Source organism: Diuraphis noxia, unplaced genomic scaffold (assembly GCF_037042655.1).
Source record: "Diuraphis noxia isolate RWA-SAM2 unplaced genomic scaffold, SU_Dnox_SAM2 contig0005, whole genome shotgun sequence".
Classification (NCBI taxonomy): Eukaryota; Metazoa; Arthropoda; class Insecta; order Hemiptera; family Aphididae; genus Diuraphis; species Diuraphis noxia.
Window position 1 is genome coordinate 11,680,253 of NW_028301715.1, and position 21,733 is coordinate 11,701,985.

A 21,733-nucleotide genomic window follows, 5' to 3' on the forward strand; every position below is an offset into this window, starting at 1 on the left:
GCGACTCTCTCTCCTTCTCGCCGACCGCGCCACCGCCACTCCCGTCAGTCGGAGCGATGGTATATACCTATACCTACCAATACCCAACTCGCGGTCATCGCGCGCACTGGAAACCCAACGGACTGGCACGGCGGGCGGGGGGGAGGGGGCGGCGTTAACTCCCACGATTTGCGGCGGCGGCGGCAGCGGCTAGAAGAGATCCCGCGCGACTACGCGACGCAGTGCCGCAGTATCCGCGGGCCCCGAAATACTTACGGTCTGCTCTGGTTCGCGTCTGTTATGTGCGTTAATCGTCCGCACCGCCACCAGCACTACTCTGCCAGGGACGACACGCTTGGAACATGTGGTCGAGATGCGTCCTGATATTAGGTTAGTCCGATCATAATAGTATCAAATACCTAATGTATATATTAAAACAGAGCTGTAATAATATTATGTCATTATTATTATTATATCGTGTTGCCCGTATCGCGAGTGGTATATTATAATATTTTAAAAATGGGGTGGAAAAGTTGCATTTTATTATATATATATTGTCGTGTATTCAGGCCCGCGAACAGCCAAAATGGATGACGGATGTCTAAATTCTGTTACTAAGCGACGCGCACAAAAGAAAAAAGAAACTGAGGGTGGTACTAAAAAAATAATATTTTACTGATATAAACCTTATTACCACTGTTCGATTATATATTTTGCACTATAATTACATAATTTGGCTGAAAACCACACAATAATATTAAAAAGATTTTAGCCTTGATGGACCACGCCACCCTTACTACACCCTAACTTATTTTTTGTATAATCTAACTTGGGTTAATAAGTATTTCTGATAAGTGTTGTTTTGTTTCTTATAAAATGTAGTTTGAAATAAATTAATTTTTGTGGTTGGGCGTTTTGTGTTGTGATGACACTGCAGAAATACTCTTTAGGCCTTTAGCCTTTGAAGTGAAACGATTTTTTTACAACCACAGTACCACACTCAGGCTGAAAGATTTGTGGTAAACAATGTGATTCATCACAGTAAACTAAAACACAAAAATTATTAACATTTTTAATTTCAATAAATTTAATTATTAGATTAAATTAAAATTGTTTTTCTGTATAATAAATCTTAAAATAAATCTTAAAATAAAAATGTTTTCATAAGAATTGTGAAATTAAAATATAATTTGAAAATTAATTATCATTCAAATTTAAATTATCAAAAATTGCATGCGCTATTTATAAATGATCCTAATGGCTAATACAGCTCGAAAAAGTTTGATTTTGACTTCTAAAATCGACAATTCCAATATACCTATGTATTTTAAATATACAAATTAATTATACAATAATACAAATTACTAACATATTATTCATAAATATATCCGTTAAATAATTATAACTTTAAAACTTATAGTAAATGTTTTTTTTTCTTCAAATTTTAGATAAAAATATAAAAATTTAAACCTCTATAATTCTATAATTCTGGTACTTTACTTCTTATTTTAAATGTAATGCATATTTGACTATTTGAGTGGTCACGTGTATCATGTAAAATGCATAATCATAATACATTTTCTTCTGAATTCAGTTGGTACTTATTTATATTCCGTAAAATAGCTTCAACGTTATAGTTTATATTTTATCAGAGTAGAATGCAGACTAATGTTTAAGATTTTGCTTTCAATAACCCACAAGTATAAGCAAGTGGTGCATTCAACCGCGTGAGTCTTTTTGACGCATCACGAATTGAGTTCATTAATTCAAATGTTTATACAAAATATTTTTAATTGTGTACATAATAAATTATATAGGTAACTCGTTTTTAGTATAATAGGTACTCAATTAAATAAACTCAATCATATTCCTTCTTTGTCAAAACATAATATTTCTCGATGTATTTTGTTCTTTAAATTTAAAATATTGGATGCTATTCTCTTATTATTTATATTACTCTATGTACGAATCTATAGAAATGTAGATGAAAACATTGAAAATGTAAAATTACATAATTATTCAAAATAAATTAAATTGAATTAAATTATATTCAATTAAATTTTAAATAATTAATTATGCCAACTTAATTGATAAAATTATATTATTTTACTTATTATAGAAGACTTACAGCTTAGAGCAGGCTTGACATATTTTAATATCAACTAAATTCTATCACACAAACCATTCTCAATAGTCGAATATAATATATTGTAAGTAACGAAAATACAATTCGTTCTGTCGAGAACCAATAAAGATAATAGATTATTATAGTATGGTTGGCGCATTTCTCTAGTCGTAATATCTGACAAGTGACAACATAACAAAGTCTAGTACTAATTTCGCTCATTATGGTTTTACATCCTTCAGCAGAACGTTATGATTTGGTCCATTAAATTGTCTTCCGGTCATGTCGCGGACTTCCCGTTAAAAGAGCATGCGAAAAAAAATGGTCCGTTATGTAAAACTGTACTCATACTGGGCGACGAGTCGTCTTCAAGTAATTCATTATGATTGAACTCATTCGAGGGAGACGAGTGGAGTTATGTATATTTTTTTGACAGTTGCGCATTCAAAAACAATGGTCAATCATGTCCAACGTATAGTAGCGTATCAAAGATTCTTATACAGGGGTAATGATTCGTTTAACAGTAAAGTATTGGCGCATTGTTTCAAGTAATATGTTGATTTTTTTACTCATGGAAACACTAGGTCAATTTTATACAGTTATATTTTTTAGTTTTTGATCAAACTAACCACATAATTTAGTGACATAAGCAATATCTTTAGACTACAAAGTAGATGGTTTTAAAATTATTAACAAATATGTTTGAATGAGTTGACTTATAAAATAAAATTACAAAATAAAATAACAAAATATTAATTATTTAATGCATATATAATGCATTGATAATAGCTATTATATTTTTAGAACACGTGTTTTTGAAATAGGTAGCCTAACAGACTAAAACCTTAAGACATATGTCAATCGTGCCAAAAATCACAGGCAAGGAAAAAAATTATGGGGTTCAAAAAAGTTATACATCAATTGCGCCAGACGATACTAAAGTTGAAAAATAAGCTGATTACACACTAGGCGATTGAAACGCGCTCGTCTGGCGTTTTTCATACCCTTGGACAATAAATATTAAAAGAAGAAACTAAACACAATCATCTTCTTCCTAAAAATATTCAACGATAAATTATATCAAATTAAGTTAGAAGAAAAGGTATGGACGATTTCATAGAAAAGTCGTTAAAATTGATTAGTAAGCAAATATTTACTGAAAAATCAACAAATGATCTCAAAACTGTAAACATATCAAATATACAACAAAATGTATATAGGATAAGATGAAAATCTATACCAAAATTACCCAAGCATTTGCGAGAAACTAAGAAATTAATAATATCCACAACAACACTTACAAATAGAAATGAAGAATTTTTATTAATATATGATTTTGAAAATAATTTTTTTTTTTTTTTATTTATAAAGTTTTCCTGACAATTGGTCATCTAAACTTAAGGCTAAAAGAATTGAAAATAATATAACAGCGTTTGAAACGGTAACTGACTTAAATTTCATCTGTTTTCAAGAAAAAATATTTAAGGATGGGACCTTTTCTTATTGTTCGAAAATATACTTAGTATTATCTCTTACATATTAAAACATATTTCTTTAATTACCATTTTAAGGGTATCTTTTAAATTTAAATTTAAAATCAAAATAACGAAAAATTATATTTTTCAAAAAAATATAATCTTATAACACATACAAAAATTATTAGGACTTACTATAAAAAAAATCATCAAATTATTTATGTCATACCTGAACAACAATTTTAGAATTTAAAAAAATAAGACTTTTGTTTTAAATGTATTCAGTATACCTACACTTAAAGCTTTGTCCATATTTATTTATATATATATTTTTTAATTTAAAACTTCTAGTAAAAACTATGATAGTTCGATAATTACAATATTAAAATCATATAATTAATGTATATGTTCTTGATAATTTAATATTTGTTTTTGTTGGTTTGACCATATAAATTTAAATATAAACCCCGAACTTTATCGAAATTTATAAAATTAATTAATAATTATCAAAATAAAAAATTATTAACGCGTATATTTTAATATTTTGTGCAATTAGGTAACTAAATTGTTATACGAACATTTTGCACGTAAATTATATTCGCTGGATATGTCTGCTATTATATAATAACAATTTATATAAATACAAATTTTAATAATTTCATTACATTTTTAAGAATATAATTATTTTAGGATAATTATTAAAGTATTAATAAATAAACATAAATTATGTTATAACTTATGCATTAAAAATGTATGCGACCCAATTCTGTTTAAATGACATATTTGACTACCTAGTGAAAAGGGGAAAAAGGAAAAATCTTATTTTTATTTACGCATTCTGCAATGTTTACATATTATAATAATGTTCGGATTCTTCGGTAACTCAGAGGCAGTCCCCTTGGCACAGTCGATATTCTTTAGGATACACTAGTTAACTAAATGTCTGGAACACCCGGAAATATTTAACGACCAACAGACTCACGTATTCAAATATTCAAACAATAATAATTGACCCACTTGTCGCGGTTTTTACTCCTTTTATATTTTTTAATGGTTGCCCTTTTGTTTCGGGCTGAAGCGAAAGCCAGACGAGACAATAAATCTGAATTTATGACATTAAGCCAATGTGCTCTGGTTGCTTGTCGTCCAAACAAAGGCCATATAATAACACGACGGCGAGTACACGAACCACACGCGACCAATTAACAGGGATCTAAAATAAAAATCTCAAGTTTTTAATTATTATGATTAAAAGAGAAACAACAATGAATAGCACTATGGAATTGGTAATAACTGATATATGTGATATGTCAAATCAACTTGACCTGATTCCTCAAAGTTGTGTCATGGGTGAAACCATCGTTATTGTATGTTTTTTTTTCCGTACCATTACACAATAGTATAACACCGACGAAATGAGTCAGTTGGAGGAGTGACGTCGAAAAAAACGATAAGTCCTTCATTTTAATTATTTCAAGGGAATTATCATGTATTTTTCAAACATTGTATTCATAATTTATTTATATTATTGTCTTCGATGGTTGTATTTATACATATTTTTTAAGTTAAAATTTAGGTAGGTATTGTTTTAGTTCTACAAAAGTCCATTGGTAAAACTTATATTTATTACGTCAAAAAATCTGATTGTAATAATCACAATACAAATTATTACTAGTGATCAACTACAAAATTTCCTATACTGATATTAAAAACTAAAAATTTTAATATAATTAAATATTAAGTAGAAATAGCATCAAAATATGATAAAAACTAAACTTTTGCAAAAATAAAGCTATAAAATCGAATTTAGAAAACGAAAATAAACAAGTTGGTTTAAATAACCAGTTAGTGCCTAAACTGTTAATATACATATCTCATATTTCGTGAACAACTGGAGTTTCTTGTTCTTAATACTCTAACGTTAGAATTTAAATAAGGTACTTATGATAAACTTAGTATTCATACTTACTTTTGGGATTTTTGATTAATCGACTTCTTTACATTATCGATAAAAAAATCTTTATTAGAAATTGCTAACATCAATTAGTATGTATTGAGTAATAACTAATATTTTTAATAACATTGTGCATAACAACCAAAATTTGATTGAATATAAATAATGTGTATTCAATTGAGAGTTAACATCATAAAATCAGTAACAAAAACTGTCTGCAAGTAAAATGCATTTGAAAATTATTTAATCATACATAATAAACACTTTTTCATTCAAAAAATAGTATTCTTATTTACTGTAATAGCTGTAAAAAAAGTTGGGTTTCCAATTATTCATAGTTGAAAAAAGAAATATTAATTTATAATAAGATTGATAGACAATAATTCAAATATACCGTTGTTCTAAAACCATGTGACAAGTAACTGTAGTTATTCAAAAATGTATATTATTATTATTATATATATATGATATATATTTTTTTTGTTATAACAATGGTTTTAATTTTTTATGACGTTATAATCTACTTATTTTATGAAATAAATATCTATATTTTGATAACCTGTCTTTACTATGAACATTTTTACCAACATTATTAGAAAAATGTATTTTTTTTTTTTAATATTAAAACAAAGTAACACAAGTTAAATTGTATTTATTATATTTAAAATATTTAGATCAATATATATATATATTTTTAAATTTATTATGATCTCTTTCTTTTCGTGGTTTGTGTTAAAAATGTACTTTTCAGCTATAGCCAAAATTGTATACTCGACAAGTCAACTGCAGATAGCTTATCATAAAAAAAATCAATTGGAAACTAATAGGAATATAATGAATAACTTATACAAAAACTACGTTAAGTATATCAACCTATATATTGTCGTCCGTCAAATGATGCTAATATATTTATTTCTGAAGTACTATAATATATGAATATACTATACTACAATTTTGACGATGTCCAATGTCCATCCAAGATATCAATACACCCACATTTGAAAACCACAATGTGAAAAAATTACTAAACCATGACTATACGTCATACACACACACACCACACAAATGCGTTATTGCGTCGTACACTTAACGCAAAATAATATTCGAGGTTTTCCGGTCCGTATTTTATTTTGTTTTTTTGATATTATAACAACACCCATATAACCAGCGACTTTGTATGTGTCAACGGTGGTCTCCTGTAGGTACATCGGAGAAAGCGATATGTAAAATAAAAAAAAATAGGCGCAAACGATAATGTATTAAAATATATTCGTATCTACATACCTACTATTATAATAGGTATATAATAGGATACATGTATAGTTGGACGAAGAAAAATAATATTCTCTAAACTAATTTTTTATTTCATATAGGCCGAATATCGTGCGACCTGCACCGCCGCTGCATTGGCAGTCGTCGTCGTAATAATAATTATATTATTATATTTTAATTCCATTCGTGTACCTCTATAATAATAATATTATTATACATTCGTTTGTTTTCGGACCGAAAACACGACGAATTCGCTGCACGTGCCTCGAGCGATCTTATACATAGAAACCAATGACGACGCGGCCGTCGCCTGATGGTCGGCGCGAGCAGCAAACTCGCGCGCGCGTGCTCGCGGAACGCCCGGCGCCGACGGTGCAGCGCGCGATAAAGACCGATGTAGTTATGGCGCGACGACGTCACCCGAGGGATATTTTCACTGGCGCGCGCGCGGAAGGAAGGAAGGAAGGAAACGTCCGAGAAGAAGAAACACAACAAGAAACGTGTTATTATTGTTTATAACCTCCAATTAATAATTTGTTCACCGCGATTATTCACGTCCGCGCGTACATTGCGTATATGTGTATCTTGGTCACGACCTTCGAGTATCCGTGAACGGCCTTGTTGGGCCGATATTCGAGTGAGAGAATCAAATATTATTATATATAGGCACACACGACGACTAGTTTTCTTTTTCGTGTCTACAAAACCGATATATTATGAGCGTGCACACGCATATATACTATCTGCGCACTCACAAAATATTATATATTGTATTGTAGTGTATGTGTGTGTATGTGTGTTTGTGTAGGTTCCTACACGTAAATATTTGTAGACAGCGAGAGATAGATAGAAAGAGAGAAAGAGAGAGAAGACAATTGATGAGTATAGCGTTACATTGCTGCAAAAACGCAATTTCGTGGGCGGATGTATCTCATCCCGGATATTGTTTACTTCGACTTTCAGACAATCTCGTTTTCACCAGCCATTTTAACGATAAAATCACTTTCGGTCGAAATATATTTCAAACCGTCAAATGGTTTTTTTTTGTCTGTAAAATTAAGGTGTCGTCATACCTATAAGTGAATTAATAATAAGCTTTTATGATTTACCGATATTCAGTCGAATTTCAAATGAAACACATAATTTTGTTTTATGGAAACCATTATTCGTCAACAATTATGATATAATAATGACCCTATTATATAGTGGTTATTAATGGTATAATTTAATATTATGAAACGACCATCGTGTAAACTATTATTAGGTAGTGTCTTTATTATTTACCAATACTTTTATTTTGACCAATTACTTTATGTACGTATGTATTTTTTCTATATAAAAAAAAAATAATTAGACGTAATATTAAAGTAAAAACCAATTATCTTCACTTTAAATGCTTCATATTATAATTATTTATTTTTACTGCATTTTTTCATTAGTCTAATACTCTAATATCTGATCTCTAATTGTTCGTAATTTGTATGTAGTTAATTCATTCTATGTTTCATAATTATTAATAATGATAATTGATAACTAAGCCAAATACATTTATACCAACATGGAAATATTATAATGATATCTACCTATACCTTTAGTATAGTAAGTACCTATACTTAAAAATAATTATTTCATTGATTCTAGAAAAATTCGAATATTATTAATAAAAATTAATCTTTTGAATATTTTATTTTATCTACAATAATCTTAACAAATTCTTATTACCTAATTAATGAGTTCCCAAGAAGGAGATATTATTCATCTGATGCAATAATTTAAATTAAAAACGAAGTTTTTGCAAAAAAAAAGTTCAATGAGTAAACCAATCGTTAATAATTTGATAAACATGCATGGTCAAGACGTTAATGTCTTAGACATTGAATAGCTTAGGTGGGATAATAATATTTATACTTTGACACATATACATAACAACATAACGTATTGTCTTAAAGACTTAAAATATTACAACCATAACCATTGACTATCTAAGTAATAACTACCTAACCCGATCCGTAATGGGATTTCAGTAAACTGTTTCTTATTTCTTTCTTTGTTGTGTCGCCATATTCCATATGTCACTGTAACAAAGTTGAAAAACACGTATGCAATATTTCTGATTATATTAAAATGATAATTTTTTATGAACATCTTGTGCACTTGGATTTTGGATACGACGTTCTATTATATTCCAATTTCACATTTACATGTCATTCATCATCTATTATAATATATTCATTATTCATACTGGATTTTTTGATCATTTTCTCTGCTCCATATATTAAATTCCACCAAACGCATATTATTTGATTACATGCATGCATTTTATTTTACCTTTAAGTAAGTGGACTTTACGATCGATGCCCACTTTAATTAAATATATATGTATGATTATGGCAATTAATAATTATGCATCTTAAATTAAAAATACTTTAACCTGTATATTGCAGTTTAGATTCCTATTTTAATAACTAACGGGTATACCTATATAATTTCTTAAGGCTCATAAATTCACCACTATCATTTTAAATTTCTTTAATAATTATGGATATTAAATAAGATTATTAAATAATTATTAATTTCTTTTTTATTTTACAATAACAGTAAGATACAACAGAACATCAGTTTATTATACTTTATACATTTACTAAAGTATCATCTATGTTATAAATACGACTTATTAAGTAGTAGGTAGTTGATAAATAATTCATATATGAATGCATCTAACTATTTAAGCCAAGAGTAATATATATTATATAATATGAATTATGCACAGATGAATGATTCATCAAGTATAGGTACTTATCCCTATTTCATCCTTTTTAAAACATTAATTTTAATTTTGATTTTTGTAATTTTACACTAGATTTTCAGATATATTTGAAAATCATATTTTTAAGTAGGCAGGTACCTATATTTAACCTGAGATTTAAATATTTTGTTATGATATAAACCAACATTTAAGTGTTTTTTTTTTTACTAGCCAAATTTTAAAAACAGATTTAGATAACTAACTTTATACCTATATAACCAATTGAAATACAGCCATAAACAATTATTACTGCATAACTATAATACCTTTAAGTCAGTTTGTTAAAAAAAAATATGCATAATGTATTAACTATTTACTTTGAAAAATTAACCAATGAGCAGTTAAATGTTTAATTTAATCGCAACACTTACAAATAACTAAAATTATAATTTTCTTAATCTTGTAAAACAACAAAATATGTTTAATTTGTATTTATTATTAACACATGCATATCATATTTTAACTATATAATTGTTATATATTATACATTTTTAGTTTTTAAAATGATATATTTTTGGTCAACTGTAATGTATATATGTAATAATAATGTTATTGATAACTAATGAGTAATGACAAACAAATAATTCATATTATTAAAGATTAAATATAATGACAAATTACAATTTTTTTTCAGGGATATGTTACTTAACCGTAAAAGCTGGTGTTGCAGTTCGTCATTTTGAAAACAGTTATTCACAAGGTAATTCCGATGATTCATATCCTAATACGTGTATAGTATGTATAAATAATCCATATAATAGGTGTCTATATAATAATAATAGTATGAACTATGTAATATACATCCATCTAGGTCATTATCACCCTGATGGTAATTCAAAAAAATAATAGTTGCGTAATATATTGACCTCCGGCACTTTCTCCAACCAAAAATGTTTTGGTATCTAGAAAAACCTATGAGGTGGGTACAATTTTTTTCTCCGCACCTATCACGATTGTCCTGTATGCGTTTTTTTTCTAAGAAGTCACAAATAGTTGCACAACCGGTGTGTGTGTGACATTATGTAACGGATGTATTTGGACGACGAGAGAAAAGTAAAAAGCAACACGCGTGTGAGAGGAAAAACAATTATATGTTTATTTTGGCGTTCATATAATATTATATTATATTATCATAACGACATACGGGAACTGCATTTCCGATTTTTATGTTGTCGCACTTTCTCTGATGTCCCATAGGAATGAGAATTTTTGTGTATGAGCAATTTTTAATTTTTACATAACGGCGGTAGTTTAATTTTAATCGTTTTTATTCTAGATATTATTAAATATACATTATATAAATTACTATTGATAACGCTTCGGTGTATTTATTTTTATTTTTTCTATTAAAATTAAGCCTGTAGAGTGTAGACAAAAAGCAAATGAACCATTAGTGGTCGCGGTGTATTATTATTGTTATTATTACATTTGTTTATATACTTGTTTATACATGTAGATTGTAGGTATTACATTTTTACAAAACAAAAGACCTTACTCTGTTTTGAACATCTGACGGTAAAGCACCCGGATATCGTGCATAAAATGGAAAGTAAATGAGTGTGGGCGGCGTAATATATTTTCTTTAAAAACACGCCGATTTACATATTATACGCAGTCTGTTTTGTCGGGTCGGTGAAATATAATATTAATTTTGTATGTATGTTCAGAAAGGTTACAAGTCCACTGTTTGCCACACGCTCGGCAAGTTCAATTGGTTGTACATAATTTTCACTTTGAACAACCTACGAATACCATTTTTAAACCAAGTTTATTTTTATTGATACAATATATACGTAGGTTTAGTATCCAAACATTTTTTAACCTACACGTTCGTTTATAATTTTAATTCTTTTAGATTATTATATAGTCACTGTTCTAGAAAGTAACATCATTTTAAGCTTAAACTCATACCTAGTTACCTGCAGTAATAATAATATTAGTATAATAACATACAAATTAACTAATAATGGTATGAGTGCTTTACATTTCTAAATATCATTATGAGTAAATGAAAACGACTTAAACAAAAAAAAAAAATTATATAGTGAATTTCATTTAATAGGTAGATACTATAGGTATACTATTTAACATCTAAAAACACTTCAAAATTTCAAAAAATAATTGTAGCTATACCCTCATTGAATAAATCCGTATATTTGATTACAAATACAAATAAACAATAATTAAAAATATTTCTATATTACAATTCAGTTTATTTTATTTGTCATATTCAGTCATTCAATGCTATTTTTACATTAAGAAAACTTTTTTTGAGAATAAAATGTTATAATGAATCATAAGATAATTTATATTCAAAAATCAATTCTTTCGAAATAATTTCTAATTATCTCAATTAATCTTAAACGTAAAATTTATTGCATAGGACTGAACACATTCTTAGAAAACAATTAACACTTTTTTATGTGGAAAGAAAACTATAAAATACTCGTACGACTCGTGCCTTCGTCATAAACAGAGTCAAACTGTGTCATGATTAATGTTTGCTTGTAACATTCTATTTATGAGTGTAAACAGTAGCAATGAATGATCACCAGATATGAAGCATTTAAATAAATGATTGATTATCACATGAATAGGTAATTATATCGACTATTTGAATTTATATGATGAATAACATATCCTTCATAAAATATAAAAATCACTTTCAATAGGTATGAAGAACACATATTATTTCCGAATGTAATAAGTAAATATATCCCTTCCCAATTATAATGGAAAAATTAATATTACTTGAAGTTAATTTACGTTTTTTTTTTTTTTTTTTGTTATAATATAATATTTATAGTAATTTGTGAGAATATAATGTAACTGGCTACTAATTAGTGTGGGTTGTTGTTTTTTAGAAAGAAAATATACACCACGCCTCGGATGCAACAAAACGAGTGAAAGTTTTTCAGGAGTAAATATCGTTTATTTCTGAGCAATATTTATTCCAGTCATACCCATAAAATCAAAATTCATTAATTTTAAAAATAAAATATATAATTAGTTGCAAATCAATAAATCATTATTCCACTTACTACATAAAATTTAAAATTTAAACTAAATATTATTTAATACTTATTATTATTATTTATTTTGTTTGAATTTTTTTTAACTAAAAAAACTGTTAGTGAGTTTAACTAAGCACGTTTAACTATACTTAGTTATCTACACGTTTAAACACATTTATTTTACAACAGACTAAATTAGACATGTGATACCTTATGAACAGGTTTATCATACGAAAACTAATAATTTTATAATTTTATATTATAATGATAAGGTAGTTCTACAATAGTAAAATTATCATATCTTATAGATAATTAAATCAATGCATAAAAGTATGATAATATATATATATATTATAAATGTTAACTTCTTCGCTGTTAATGCATAAACTTAACTGTACAGATGAGTGTTAATAATACGAAAGTAATATTTTTTTATCATTGACATATTATACTTCAATTAAAATTGTATACCCTATCTATTACAATATAAAAGTGCCCATTAAAGTGAAATCAGAATTGAAACTGATAAGGAGATAGGTACCTATAGTATATGTATTTAAAAGTCCTTTACATGTCTCAGTTTCTTGTATGTAATAAATAATATAGATTTAAACTGTGATAAAACGCACAGAGAACTTTTGTGTAAAACCGTTTTCTTATTTCACCCACTGATTAAACAAACACATCTTTCTGATCGGCTATCGCAATAATTATCACATGAAAGTTAAATTACTGATAAATAGACTAGAGGGTGTCTTGCTATATTTGGATAATACAAACAACTGCAATGTTTTATGGGACCGTCCAGAGAACTGATCGGTGATTAGTTGGTTAGTTTATTTATCCTATAGTTTTGCTAATTTACTTCTAATATCAAAGTAGGCCGACGTTATCTTATCGACGTTTGAATTCTCTCTCACACTATAGATTTCCATCTAATTTTTCCCATTCTTCGTCGGTTTTGCGGTTGCGACACTATAGGGCGTCCGAAATTGTCTAATGATACCTCTATGTAAGTGTGTGGGGGGCACAAAAACAGATAACTTTCTATACGTGTCAAATATATAATACTTAGTTATTTGAATTTATTTTTATTCATAATTATTATTATCTATTTTCATTTTTGTTGTACCTCACTTAAACTGATCGCAAATTTATAACCATCGGCGCAGCGCCTACGTACATACATATAATTATCAGTACACCAAATCTGAATAAAAAAAAAAAAAGTAGCTCTCACTAAAATATAAACATTAGGTATATTATATCTTACCATTATATAAACAACATATATTTACATTTAATCGTTAATTGTTATTATGATGTATTGATGTAAATACGTATCGTTAATAAATGTTTAATGAGGCATTGAATCACCTACTAAAACAATTTATAATATTCTACAATAAGAAAAAACTTATATGATTAATTAAAACTATTCCATCAGCAAAGCCCTTTCATATAACAATAAATAACTATAATATTGATTAAACATTTATAAATCACATAATAATTTACATAGAGTAATAATATGTATAATTATTAAATTATATCATTTTTTGGATTTTGTTATTATTATTTTTTAGTATTTTTAATTTTAGACATTTATTAAAAACTGCAATCGACTTTTTTTCAAATAATTAGAATATCCAATTTTATTAGTTAAATAGAGGTTCGCTTTTTAGTATTTTTATAGGTTAGGTCACGATCCTACGAGCTAACTAATTCCCACTACAATAATTGTTCTGAAGGATCGCCATTTGTTACTCCGGTAGTTTGTAGATTTTAGTGTGTAAAGGTTTTAGAAATGAATCTAACGATTGACTACCTTAATGGGAGTCAAAACAGATATAAGACTTATGTGTAAAGATATGAGAATATAGCACTATTTTTACATAAATAATTAAACACAATCAACATTATAAAATGTTATTTCCCATTAAACTTTTAACTTCTTAAAATTTCTTTAAATTCTACATGAGCAAGTGGACCGACTTTAACCTTGCAAACGTATTTATCTTTTAGCTTAACCAACTGTCGTATTATTTAATGATTATTATAACTTTATAAGTACCTAAATATATATATATATTATGAAACTTATTTTCGTACCTATAGGTTACAAATATATGCATCATGTCCCTGTATTATGTCTAATATGTTTATTGTAGTATTGTGGAGGTGGACTGTAATATTATATAGTAATGGGTTCTGGGTACCAACGCGAGGAGAAAGTGATAAATGGTGATTCATTTATAATATGAATTGTTATCATAATAACAACTATTTCCCATTCGAATAATAATATTTTTAATAAAACAACCGTGGTAATTAATAATTATCTTGTATAGTTACTAATTATATTATTCCTCCAACTCATCTCCACCCTTACTGGCTCACGACTATACGGACTAGTAGTTGGTATGATTCCCATTTACCGATTTCAAATAATATATTTATTTAGCTATATCAGATTCTCGGCGGGAACCAAGAAGTTGATTTCATTTCATTATTATAGTTAATTATGTTTGTCTTGGAGATCTACTCTAACAATACTACGTCATATTTGTCAACACTGTATATATGTCTAAACAAATTATTTTATTTATCAAGATAGATGATTATAGATATAATTATAATTCGAATTTTTTTTTTTATGAAAACAATTTTTTAAATACCTCATCACATTATTTCCTCTCATTTATTTTAAATTAGAACTAGGTAAATATAGTTTTTAAACATATTTATTTTTAGTTATTTTTAAAAGTATTTAATCATTAACTAATTACATTTAAATGAAACACTCATTCTTTAGGGCCAGAACTCTTCCTATAACAATAGTGTATTCTTCTACTAATTTTTAATTCAAACAAACCATAAGCCACTATAGATTTTTAGTTGCCACTAAAATATTGAGAATTGCTTGTAATTTAGTAATGATTTATACATTTTATGACAGCTTACGATTTTACTGATCGACATCAGTATCATATAAATCGGCCACCTAGACAAACTGTTCGAGAAACTTTTCACTTTCCTACTAGTGACAATCAGGACCATGCAGGATATAGTGATGGTGCATATCCGGAAGAAGGTAGAAGCGCTAAATCTGGTAGACGTGCCAAATTGCCAGCCGAATTTCAAGGACCTCTACCTGAGGAACAGACTGAATATCCACCTGTCGGTTCGGAAGAAGCTCGGTATTTATCTCCACAAGCCATAGCCAAAATTTCAGAAACACTTGGCGCTATTAACACTGTAGGGAGATACCTAGTTAATTATACAAGGGGAACCACAGATGACAGACTTGACAGTCCATCACAGAGTTATCCAGTAAGTAAGTACATCTTTATAGAGAATAGAACAATAACCTTACATAATATATCAATAATAAACAATAAATTTGAATAATTAACTTATGATAGTAATTTATTCAACCTCTAACATAGTTTTTAAGTATGAATTCCAATAGATATTTTTTTACTACCGTAGTTTTTTTTTTCATTTACACAAATAGAAAGACATAGGTACAAACATTTTTTCACTTCCTTATTTATTTATGTATTCATTTAATATATTATACGGACGTGATTTCTATCAATATAAAATCGCATTACAATTATTGCGTAGTTATATACAATCACCAAAAATATTCTTATTTTACTCAATGTAAATTATTATACTTTAAGATAAGAAAAAAAATATATTTTTATAAGAATTGAAAAATTTAAAAATAGATTTTAAATTACCTATAATTATTCAAATTCCAATGATGAACATTCAACTAAGTCTTTTAGTAAAACTTTCATTCGTCATACATAAGTTAAGGGATCAATTCAATACTTTGTCAAATTCAATATAACATAAATACCTACCTAAATTGATAACTAATAAACAAACATAAATAAATTGACTTCCGTATAAAATCGGATAAGTCAGCTGAAATTGTTTGACGAATACTGATGTAGGAGAAGGTTTGCAGAAACAAGGTGACCTGCCAACCGCGATATTCACTATCAGCAAGAACGTGCTTGGTCGAAATATGACTGACATGGTGGTAAAGCCACTTGTAAGTCTGGGTTCAGGCAAGGTGGTATCGCAGGACAATCGACCGTGCACTACACCGGATGGCTCTCAGGGAAACTGCGAAGATCTTAGCAACTGCCCGCAGCTGTTGCTCAACTTAGGACATCTTAGACAATCTATATGCTTCAAGAATCTGTTTGTGCCAGGCGTGTGTTGCCCAAAAAAGACATCCGAACCGTGAGTATATACTATATTTACTAGGATAATTTAACCGGAAGGAATAAAAAACGAAAACTTAAAATTTAAATTTTTGAGATACTTAACTGCAGTAGTAGAGGAGTTTTAAAAGTCATATGAAACGCATTCGATAGTTGAAGTGGATACAAAAAGACTAATACTTACAAACAAATTAATGTTCAATCTGCTCAAAAATGTAAAACAATATTATAGGTATTAGATATTTGCACTTAGTATATTTCTACTAACTTTGATGCGTCTTGCATGGGTCACTCTCTGTTATGATATTTATTGTAACAGAATTTACATTTCTACAATACTTTATTAATAGTAGTGAAATATATTTCCCTAAACTTTTTATGTACATTAACCTTAAGGTATAAATTATATGATCAGCATTTACTTTATCTTCTTAAGTGATTTTCTAAGCTAATTATAATTTATTTTATGTCAAATATGTATTATTTATAATATTTACACATATCTATACATACGTAATTTTTTTTTTTTGGAAATCGTCAATGGACATTTTCTGTTTTAACACAGCATACGAGTAGAAAGTAATCCAATTGGAAGGGAAAAACGATTTTTAATAATATATACATGCATATACACTATATTATTCTTCTTTAGACCATTATCTCGTCCGTTTGTCTTATTCATGCGTAAAACTTAATTGCCGATGACCTTGCCCACCACATTCACCGTATCCTCACGCGCGCGCGCTTTCTTGCGATTACGATACACAAGTGAACAGTCGCGTCTATATGCACGACATGCCGAACATTACCGAAAGGATAAAGAAAGGACAAAAAAACAATACGCAGCTATTCGATTTGTAACCGCCATTGCGCTCTATTTAACGCGCTTACTATAAATTTCATTTGTTTATTAACACGCCTGTCTATGCGTGTTTGACTATCTAATCAAACATTGATTTTCACTTTTCATTTTCACGTCACAAAAATATGCTATTTATTCACATATATTATAAAAGGGGTTTAATTTCAGTGAAAATGTATTAAGAATAAATTAGGAAATTCTCATATGTAACGTATGTGTTGAAACCCTATACAAATGTTGTGCAAACACTTCCGCATTTATTATTATCGAGTTTGACATTATTTTCGTTTTCACTCTTAAATGGAATATTATATAATGCCATTGTGCGAAAATTTTTCATTTTTCAATATTTAATAGGCAAATGACGGAAATTAGTACGTGGTCAAAAATTAATACTGCAAGTACCCCAGCATAATTTTTAATATTTTAATTCAAGCAAAAAGGCATTCAATTTAGAGAAATTGTTTGTGGCATAATAGCGTTTTAAGTTTCAACATTTTATGCGGTCACTCTATTACATATTATTATAACAATCAAATTTTATGAAAGCACGAATCTGTGGTCAAGTCAACAATTAATTTTACAGCTACCATAACAATGATATATTATAACAATAATGATACCCGAATAAAAATACTTTTAAATAGTTTAAAATAATATTGTTCAATTTTTATTTCAGTTTTTTAAGCATGATCAGTTTTTTAAGCTTTCTATTTTTATGTTTTTAAGCAAAATTTGCTATTTATCTTTTCCACCCTATAACACATTAAATGTAATACTTTTTACGTTAAAAATATTACTAAGAATTTTACCATGTGTCTAATACTAACCTGTAGAAAAAAATAAATTTTAAACAGAAATAAAAGATACTTCAGTACAACATCAGAGTTCATATTTTTTATATAGTTATTATTGGATATTAATTTTAAAATATATTAAATCAAATGAATCTTTATTCATCAAGCACAAACAAATAACAATTTAAATGCTTTAATACATTTTAATAACACAGCCATAGCAAAAAATATCATAATTTGCTTAACCATGTTATGTATTATCTTACAGATTAGTTCCAGAAAAACCTTCAAAACCTGAACACTTTGTGACTCAAACTGCAGTCACTAGACCACCGATAAATACTCGGCCACCCTCTGCCACTCGACCTCCACCCGCCAATATAATCACGTTGTCTACTAAAGCACCAATACAAGTAGCAACAAAACCAACTACAAGTTTGGTGTCTTCTAATACTATTGATGAAGGTATATACAATTGATAAATAATATTATAATATCAATAGTACAATTTACTAAGTAAATCAAAACACTGTACACATTTAAATGATAAAATTTAATAATAAAAAAACGATCTATACGCATACCTTGTGATGGTGAGATTTATTTTATCAATGTTTGATCGTTTGATGATTAAATTAAAGATTATAATAATTCATAATGCATTTATACATACGTAAGTATATTAAATTTCATATTATAAACTGATCTATTTAAAACCACCATGTATTACACAGCTAATGCGTAAAACAAAAAAAGCAATTAATAGGTTTTGTTTTAAAATATGTGGATTCTGAAAGTTTATACATCCAGGTATTCATTAATAATACAATAAAACTATATATACATGGTATTAATGATATTATAATATAGTAATTGATTTTAAAATAATCCAAAATAAAATTCAATAATTATGCACCTAAATCACCTACTTATAAATGTGTAACAGAAATATACACAGATTTAGTATAGACTTAGGACGATTTCCCATTAAACCTCATATCAAAGTAGCAGTTGTTATTTTTAACGCTTCAGTAAATTTGTTTATTTCACGCTTAGTTGATACCAGCATTTAGTATTTACAGCAGGATTTTATCTACGACAATCAACTTGACAGTAAGCTTGTCTTCAAAATGTACTCCAATTATTTACAGTGGTAAAATGTTCTTATAACTTACAAGAAACAATCGTAACAAACTTCAGCATTTCTGATTTCTAATGACATACCTAGTGCCTAATAATATGTTGGTAATACGTGAATTTAAGAAACGGCATATAAATTATAATTATATTATGTACAAAATACCTAGTTAAAATAATGAACCGATAATCTGGGTTATGAGTTCATGACTTATGAATAATATTAAGAGAAATTAAAAAAATATTACATTTATATTTGTTGTGTTGACATTTCTAAGAGATTTAAGGAAACTAATTTTGTAATATTACCTGAATTATGCTCACATATATTACATAAATTTAACAAAATTACAAAAATTAATAGGTAACTAAATTATAATTTATTGGTAATTCATAAATGTATATAATATAATAATAAGTTAACATTACCTAAAAATACAATCATACTTTAATAAAAAAAACTATATAATTGAATCATAATAATTTCATATAATTTTTGAACGAATTACTTATATACATGTTAAATTTAAAATTAGATTGTGGAAGACCTGAAGTACCAAAGTTCCGAGTAGTCGGAGGAGACGAAGCTTTGCCAGGTCGATGGCCATGGATGGCTGCTATATTCTTACATGGTCCAAGGAGAACTGAATTTTGGTGTGGAGGCTCATTAATTGGACCTAGACATATTCTCACAGCTGCGCATTGCACACGAGACAATAGACAAATGCCGTATGTTATATTCGTTGATAGGATTAAGTTTAGACGACCATGTCGTTGGGAAAACTTTATATTAATACAATTTAAAAAATGCATTGATACCTATATTAAAATAATTTATTTTTCAGTTTTAATGCCAGACAATTTACAGTTCGACTGGGTGACGTAGACCTACGCAGAGATGATGAGCCTTCATCTCCCGAAACATACTATGTTGTCGAAGTTCGTGGACATAATAAATTTTCCAGAGTAGGTTTTTATAATGATATTGCAATCCTCGTATTAGATAGACCTGTCAAAAGGAGCAAGTACACAATACCTTTGTGTTTGCCTCCTAAAAGTTCTAAGTCAGATACTTTTGTTGGACAGAGTCCAACAGTTGTAGGATGGGGTACTACGTACTATGGTAAATTTGATTTAAATAACTATAGTTAACATGATAAACTTTAATTTTAATTAATTTTAATACAGGTGGTAAAGAGAGTACTGTACAAAGACAAGTTGATCTTCCCGTATGGAATAATAACGACTGTGACAGAACTTACTTCCAACCAATTAATGAAGACTTTATTTGTGCAGGATTGAAAGAAGGGGGAAAAGATGCTTGTCAGGTAAATCTTAATTGAAAAGTATTTCAAGAAAGTGTATTATAAAAAAATCTTTCATTTTAGGGAGATTCTGGAGGTCCGTTAATGCTAAAAAAAGATGGTAGATGGATACAAATCGGTATAGTATCATTTGGTAACAAATGTGGTGAACCTGGATATCCTGGCGTGTATACGAGGGTTACTCGGTACTTGGATTGGATTAATGATAATATTAATTGATCATATTATAAAAAAGCATCAACGATAAAATATGTAAAGTAATGAACGATAGGGTAAATGCCAAACTTATGTACCTATATTTATACAAATATTTTTAATAGAAATTATATTATAAGATATTCATAACATTTTTGCCTAATTTTTTTTTTCATTGTCGACATTCTCGTCGTAGGAAATAAAAAAATTATTTTAAATGTAAATCGTTTTGTAAATAAAATATAAGAATAGAATCTCTCATGATTTAAGTTCTTATATTTTCAAAAAAATATTTAATATTAACTATTAATTTATTTATTGAATCGTAACCAAGACTATTAGACATTTAAGTAGTCTAAAATCTATTTTATATTATGAGTTGTAAAATATTATAAATTTTATCCGATTTCATTTAAAAACATAAATATTATAATAATTATAAAGTATAAGAAAATTGCCTACATTTGTATGATGTATAATTTAATAAAATAATTATGTTTGTATATTACTGAATTATATTCGTTATTTTATTACTTATTTATAAAATT

At 27.8% G+C, this 21,733-nt stretch overlaps 1 protein-coding gene across 2 annotated transcripts; it reads left to right on the forward strand.

Moving 5' to 3' along the window:
- The first annotated feature begins 204 nt into the window (after positions 1-204).
- LOC107169889 (proclotting enzyme) lies at positions 205-21,337 on the forward strand. Of its 2 annotated transcripts, none has more exons than XM_015519829.2 (9): positions 205-369; positions 10,246-10,311; positions 15,585-15,962; positions 16,600-16,888; positions 18,797-18,993; positions 20,202-20,394; positions 20,511-20,788; positions 20,854-20,993; positions 21,054-21,337. In XM_015519829.2, exons 1-9 carry the CDS (start codon positions 342-344, stop codon positions 21,207-21,209), a joined length of 1,725 nt encoding a protein of 574 aa, XP_015375315.1. In that variant the 5' UTR covers positions 205-341; the 3' UTR covers positions 21,210-21,337. The 2 variants fall into 2 exon arrangements, with proteins under 2 accessions (XP_015375315.1, XP_015375316.1); XM_015519830.2 differs by having other exon boundaries at positions 15,585-15,958; positions 16,608-16,888.
- Positions 21,338-21,733: the final 396 nt, after the last annotated feature.

What these genes read in the sequence shown, in the direction of transcription:
- LOC107169889 (XM_015519829.2), top strand. Translation starts at nt 342, where the DNA reads ATGTGGTCGAGATGCGTCCTGATATTAG. An exon ending in ATCACAGAGTTATCCAGTAA is followed by an intron (nt 15,963 to 16,599) that starts GTAAGTACATCT and finishes ATGTAGGAGAAG; the next exon opens with GTTTGCAGAAACAAGGTGAC. An exon ending in TTCTAATACTATTGATGAAG is followed by an intron (nt 18,994 to 20,201) that starts GTATATACAATT and finishes ATTTAAAATTAG; the next exon opens with ATTGTGGAAGACCTGAAGTA.